General features: G+C 29.7%; 2 protein-coding genes across 2 annotated transcripts; one reads left to right on the top strand and one right to left on the bottom strand.

Moving 5' to 3' along the window:
- The first annotated feature begins 150 nt into the window (after positions 1–150).
- LOC130897770 (tetraspanin-33-like) lies at positions 151–3,559 on the top strand. Its single transcript, XM_057806665.1, has 5 exons — positions 151–501; positions 959–1,162; positions 1,816–1,989; positions 2,045–2,224; positions 2,922–3,559. The coding sequence occupies exons 1-5, from the start codon at positions 394–396 to the stop codon at positions 3,108–3,110; spliced, it is 855 nt and encodes a 284-aa protein (XP_057662648.1). The 5' UTR covers positions 151–393; the 3' UTR covers positions 3,111–3,559.
- A 1,132-nt stretch (positions 3,560–4,691) lies between these two features.
- On the bottom strand, positions 4,692–5,909 carry LOC130897893 (checkpoint protein HUS1). Its single transcript, XM_057806841.1, has 6 exons — positions 5,789–5,909; positions 5,523–5,729; positions 5,369–5,472; positions 5,214–5,318; positions 4,985–5,162; positions 4,692–4,930 (listed from the first exon to the last, which is right to left on the bottom strand). The coding sequence occupies exons 1-6, from the start codon at positions 5,838–5,840 to the stop codon at positions 4,713–4,715; spliced, it is 864 nt and encodes a 287-aa protein (XP_057662824.1). The 5' UTR covers positions 5,841–5,909; the 3' UTR covers positions 4,692–4,712.
- Between the last annotated feature and the right edge of the window lie 163 nt (positions 5,910–6,072).

Below are 6,072 nucleotides of genomic sequence, written 5' to 3'. Positions count from 1 at the left end.
AACATAATATACACATTTGTCATTTACCTAATAAGTATTGTTCTTCTTTTTCTCTATTAGCCTTGTAATCTAACGACACGCATCCAAAATAAGTATTGATAAACCACAAAACCATATTGACGTTAATATAAAAGAAGAAGAAATGTTTTTGTTTATCTATCAACTGTCAATGTCAGAATCCATATTCAGACTCCCATTAGATGAGCTGTTCTAATTTAAAGAGAAAGAAATTTTTGTTGTTCTCTTTAGTTACTGTTATAAATTAAAAAAATATTCTATGTGAATTTTGATAATAATCGTGTTATTTTATCACATATGCTGTGTTGCGATTGATGTTGTGCAACGGCACAATAAGAAAGAAAGTCATTAGGAACGAATACACTAAAAATAATTATGGCTACAGCATATAGAAGGGATTACAGAAGGCAACCTACTAGTAACTTCACACACGTCAGCCCTTGTGTGAAATATCTCATATTCCTACTTAACTTTGTATTTTGGGTGAGTCAGTAATTAAGGCGTATATAATCTGTTGATAATAATTGTTTCCATTTGTATTGTAACCTTTTTTTGTATTTCACTGATAAATAGTTCCGGTTTACATGGAATAAAAGTTTAAATTGATAATTAGGAAATTGAATTTACAAGGTTTTTTTATGTTTATATTTAGATTCAATATTTGACATAATTATCTCCTACAGGAAGTTGAACTGCGTTCTTTTTATATTAAACAGATTTTAAATGATAAAAATATTAATTTTATTACTAAAACATGTAAATCGTGTATTTTAAGTGTCTTGTTTACAGTTTTAAATGTTATTTGTGAATGTATCCAATATCCAAGATCATACCACACATTTATAATCATAATCTTCCCAACCCCCTTTTCATCCTACTGAAGTTCCTTGTTTCAGTTGATTTTTGCGAATTAAAAATCAAATTTGTATAATTATTGTAGTTATGTGGAGGCCTTTTGATTGGTATTGGTCTATATACATTTTTTTACAAATTACAACTGGTAGGATGGATACGACTTGAAAATGTCTACGACGTCATTTTGAACATATCTTTATTAATGATTATAATGGGTTGTGTTGTATTTATAGTCAGTTTCACTGGCTGTTTAGGAGCGCTCAGGGAAAACACGTGTTTGCTCAAATTCGTAAGTAAAATGATGAATTGCACATTTTTAAAAACTTAATTTTTAAAGTTAACCCATTTACATACCAAACTGATCAACTATAATGGAATTAAAGCACTAAGCATCTTGGTTTATCTTTGAATAAAACTTGTCACATTTTCCCTTATAATTTATCAACATTCCAAAAAGTACGTTAGTAGTAGTGAACTCATTGCCTTGTAATATTATTCAAATGAAGTTTAAATAGATCAATTGATCTAAAATTTATAGTGAAAGTGAAAATGAAGAACGTGCTAGTGATTCAAGTTCGATAAACGATTTGGACTGTTCAAAATTGTGATTTTGAGTGACTAGTGATGGTGGTGAGGTATGGAGAGCTTGCAGTCAAGTTCCTGGCACTAGGTTCGAACCCAGTGTACCAGAGAGATACATTTCGAGCTTCAGGAAGATTTTTATTGACTGATCAGGTGCTTTGGCTTGAACCTTCTATTGTTTCGTCCTCCTCCATGTACCAACGGCTCTGCGGATCGTCTGTGACGCCAATGGTGTGGATATGGTGTCTTAGATGTTTGTGTCCGGTTCTTCAAACGGGGTATCTTTGTCCAACATGGAATGGGTTAACAAAAGTAAACACTATCAGTTTTTAAACTATTTTTTTTTTCTTCTCATTTCAGTACTCTTTATGTTTATTAATTTTCTTCCTATTGGAAATGGGAATAGCCATTGGCGGTTTCGTCTTCCCCCATTCAATGCAATCAGTACTAGAAGAAAATTTCACCGACAAAATTATACATACTTATCGTGATGATTTAGATCTGCAGAATTTCATCGACTTTGCTCAACAAGAGGTGAAATTGTGTATAAGAAATTGAAATTTTTTATTTATATTAAATATATTTTCAGTTCAAATGTTGTGGACTCAGCTCCGAAGGTTACATGGACTGGTCGAAAAATGAATATTTCAATTGTAGTTCCCCTAGTGTCGAACGTTGTGGTGTACCATTTTCTTGTTGTATGAATGCGACAGACCTCAGCTCTAGGCTGGTCAATATCATGTGCGGATATGGAGTGCAAACATTATCTGTAAGTGGAATCTAACTGTCATTAAGCCACAGATCAACCTTTATTAGTTATAACTGTTTAAATAGCCATTTTATGCGCATATAATAAATCATTCAACTTTAGATGTAGGTTAGAATAAAGTACAAGACACTCGAACTGTTTTATAACAAAATTCCAAATAAATAAATAATGTTTCAGTGTCTTTTTATGAAAATATTATGTTTTTATGTAATATAAAAAGATTTTTGATTCCTATTGAAGATCTATGAGCGTTTACAGATGATTTAATCGATATGACTCTTAATTGTTCAATTTGGTTTGTTTAAAAACAAACCGGTTGTGAATATACATGAAAATTTAGTGCAAATAAGTAAAAACAACAAATATAGCGACATGTCATTAAGGGTCCAAGATCGTTACCAAAAAAGGGCGCCCCCAAGTGGTTCAATTTGACCGGGAAAAGGCAAAGCATCTTTAGGTGCGTTTTAAAGAACCCGGTGGTAATTGTGGCAAATGATTTCAAGCATCGGGAAGTTGATTCTGTTGCTGAAATTGATATTTTCAAAATAAGATCTTATTTTTTTAAATTCGGGATCTGATTGATAGATGACTTGTTGGAATTATTAAGAACATTTCAATTATTTACTTAACATCAACTTGAAAGTAGTTCAAGTGTAATTTTTTTTTGTTTAATAATATTTTGCTGACGTTTTTACAGGTGGCCGAAGCAAGTAAAAAAGTATGGACATCTGGTTGTATAGAATTAGTGAGATCTTGGGCCGAAAGGAATTTATACACAATAGCGGGCATCGCTCTGGGCATAGCCCTTTCTCAACTCTTCGTCATCTATTTGGCCAAAACTCTTGAAGGGCAAATAGATCTCCAAAAATCAGGGTGGGTTAGTTGAAATATAGGGACTATTTGTAAATATGAGGTCCAAACTTTTTAATACAGAAAAAAATGTGTTTAATGTACTGTGTAAGTCTGTAACGTTTTTAAAAAATTTTCTTATTTACTTATAGCCGTGACTTATATGTGTTTTTTATTCATAAATATATGTATTTATATAAAAAAGCTTTTGTTTTGTTGTGTCCTTTGTTATTGGTGTGTGGAGTATTAGATGGTGTGCCGTAGACATAAAAAAACGCTTCGAAAACTGATAATTTTTAAAAAATTTCGCTTCCAAACGCTTATTCGTCATATTGTTCGAAATATTTCGCTTTTCATTTATCTAAATTATCTATAAATCACTTTAAATCAAACTTTTTTTTACTCAGTTTCCTTTTTTCAGTTATTTCGAGTGTTTGAGACGAGAAAAAATGGAATTGGAATTATACGAATAAATTTTTTTACTTCTTTGACCTTTTTATGTTTTTTTTTGATAAATCGATTTGATTTAACGTCTATTTTGATAGAAAATTAATTTATTTATCAAGAAAAATATATAATTATACTGAAAATTATATAATAAAAAAATAAATATTTATTATTTCAATTAAATTAACTTATACCAAAAATAAATAGTACGTCACTGGTAAACCGGATGGTTCACCATCGCAAAATCACAGACCAAAATAGATTACCTGTAGTCACAGTTATATTCTATGACAGATGACGTTAACAGTGTTGAAATAACTGACAGATGCTGAATCAATTTTCATCTCATGATCATAGACCTAAATAGATTGCGTGTAGTCACAGTTATTTTATATGACAGATGACGTTAACAGTGTTGAAAAAACTGATAGATGCCGAATCAATTTCCATCTCAAGATCATAGACCTAAATAGATTGCGTGTAGTCACAGTTATTTTATGACAGGTGACGTTAGCAGTGTTGAAATAACTGATAGATACCGAATCAATTTCCATCTCAAGATCATAGAAGAAGACACTTTGGGTGTGGTCAAAGTTATATTCCATGACAGATGACATTACCAGAGTTAAAATAACTGATAGATCCCTTTAATTGACATGTTAAAATCACAAACTAAAATCATTTGCGTTTGGTCAAGGTTATACCCCATGACAAATGACGTTCACAGTGTTAAAATAACTTAGGGTCTTAATTTTTAGTTGTAATTTTGATTTGCAAAATTAAGCTTGATATTTAAGTGTTAAAACTTCGATTTCTAACCTTGGGTGTCATTTTTAATTGCTGAAAATGATATTTTCAAACTCAGGTCTCGTTTTTCACTTTGGAATTTCTTATTTTCAAACTTAGTTCTCATTTTTAAGTGTCTAATTGTTGATTTTCAAACTGTGGTTTCATTTTTTACTGTTTTATTATAAATGCACTAAAAAATGAACAAAATGAAAAAAAAAGATCAAATTTTCGTAGCCAATAATTGTTTTTGGAAAAACAAAGATTTGAAAAAAATTCATTAAAATCGAATAATTTCTAGATTTTCCAAAATCAAAATACGAGGGGTGCGCGTTACAAAATTTTTATACAAATCCATTAAAACACAGTATCTTTTTCCATAACATTTATTTTGTTTTTTTAGTAATTACACACTCATTTCAGTTAAAAATATTTGAATTGAAAGCGCCCCCGGTTGTTCCATGAAAAGTTTCACCATTTGACCATGTACTATACTACACAACGTCCTACAATTACTTATTTGTAAACCTGATAAAAACATTAGAAATTTCTTAATATCGATAGTCGAAGAAATCAACTGAGAATCATCGTCTTCATCATCGTTATTAGAAGAAATTTGACCAACTGAAAATACAGGGGGTATAAGAAAATTTTCAATAGTTCAATTATTATTCTCACCAGCAAAACTCTGTACGCTCAAATCCGTAAAATGCGCTGCTATATTCACTATATTTGTTTTAATTTGAAACGTTAACCTACCATTTTGGTTAGCGCTTACTATTAAACTATGGCTCATATTTCTCAATCGTTCAACGATGTTTTTTAAGGCTTTTATACTCGGCATACAAATTGTAACCTATAAATGACAACACTGTGTATTTTATACGACAAAAAAACTAAGCAGTACGTGAAAATCATTAAACCTCGGTTCTTCATAATCCCCCCAATGCTTTCTAGAAATAACTTCCACGGGTATATCATGAACAACTTGACTCGATAACTCATCTGCCACCTAAACAACATTTATCAATAAAATATTCAAATTATTTATCTATTTATTACCATATCCATATCCAAAGTAAGACAAGGCGATTGTTTATGAGTTAGTTTAATTTTAAAAGATTTTACAGTTTGTTTTAAAACTGATAATGATCTTGCAAGTAAGGCTGAAATATTTTAATATGAAACTTTATGATAGTTTTAGTTAAACACTAACCTGTTGAAAATTCCAAATAAATTTCATTGTATTGTTCATTAACTCCGGTAACACTATATTCTTCAAAGTAAAAGTTAACAGGTAGTTCACACCATACTAGCGGTCTTCGAGGACCAGATTCTTCTTCTGAGATAATAAAATACACTTTCCTCGTTGATATTCTCATTACACATTCTTTAGAGAATTTTGATAATATTAAAGATATATCTAAAACAATAATAAAAATTTATTATCAAATACGAGTGTTATAAATTATTATAACTTACTCATAAAATCTCTCATTGCCGCTGTATCTGTAATAACTGCTCTAAATTTCATTTTAATTATACAAATGTTTATAATTTAGAATTTAATATAATTTAAAATAAATGTATCATAAATTAAAACAGATCATAGACTATAAGTAAATAGATTTTCCACAATCATATAAATGTATAGGAATTTGTAAAAAAATAATATTAAATAATACATTTCAGAATATTTAATGATTAATATAATATTAATTATTCATAATTATACAAAAAACTAGTTGAAAAGATTTTATAAACGT

The sequence above is a fragment of the Diorhabda carinulata genome, chromosome 9 (genome assembly GCF_026250575.1).
Source record: "Diorhabda carinulata isolate Delta chromosome 9, icDioCari1.1, whole genome shotgun sequence".
In the NCBI taxonomy this organism is placed as follows: domain Eukaryota; kingdom Metazoa; phylum Arthropoda; class Insecta; order Coleoptera; family Chrysomelidae; genus Diorhabda; species Diorhabda carinulata.
Note: the sequence above shows the minus strand (reverse complement) of the source record. Positions and strands in the feature narration are given on the sequence as shown.

Coding starts and splice junctions, on each gene's coding strand:
- LOC130897770 (XM_057806665.1), top strand. CDS start 394: ATGGCTACAGCATATAGAAGGGATTACAGAAGGCAACCTACTAGTAAC. Junction 502..958: donor TACTTAACTTTGTATTTTGG/GTGAGTCAGTAA, acceptor TAATTATTGTAG/TTATGTGGAGGCCTTTTGAT. Junction 1,990..2,044: donor TCGACTTTGCTCAACAAGAG/GTGAAATTGTGT, acceptor ATATATTTTCAG/TTCAAATGTTGTGGACTCAG.
- LOC130897893 (XM_057806841.1), bottom strand. CDS start 5,840: ATGAAATTTAGAGCAGTTATTACAGATACAGCGGCAATGAGAGATTTT. Junction 5,473..5,522: donor TTATTTGGAATTTTCAACAG/GTTAGTGTTTAA, acceptor AAAATATTTCAG/CCTTACTTGCAAGATCATTA. Junction 4,931..4,984: donor GAGCGTACAGAGTTTTGCTG/GTGAGAATAATA, acceptor CTGTATTTTCAG/TTGGTCAAATTTCTTCTAAT.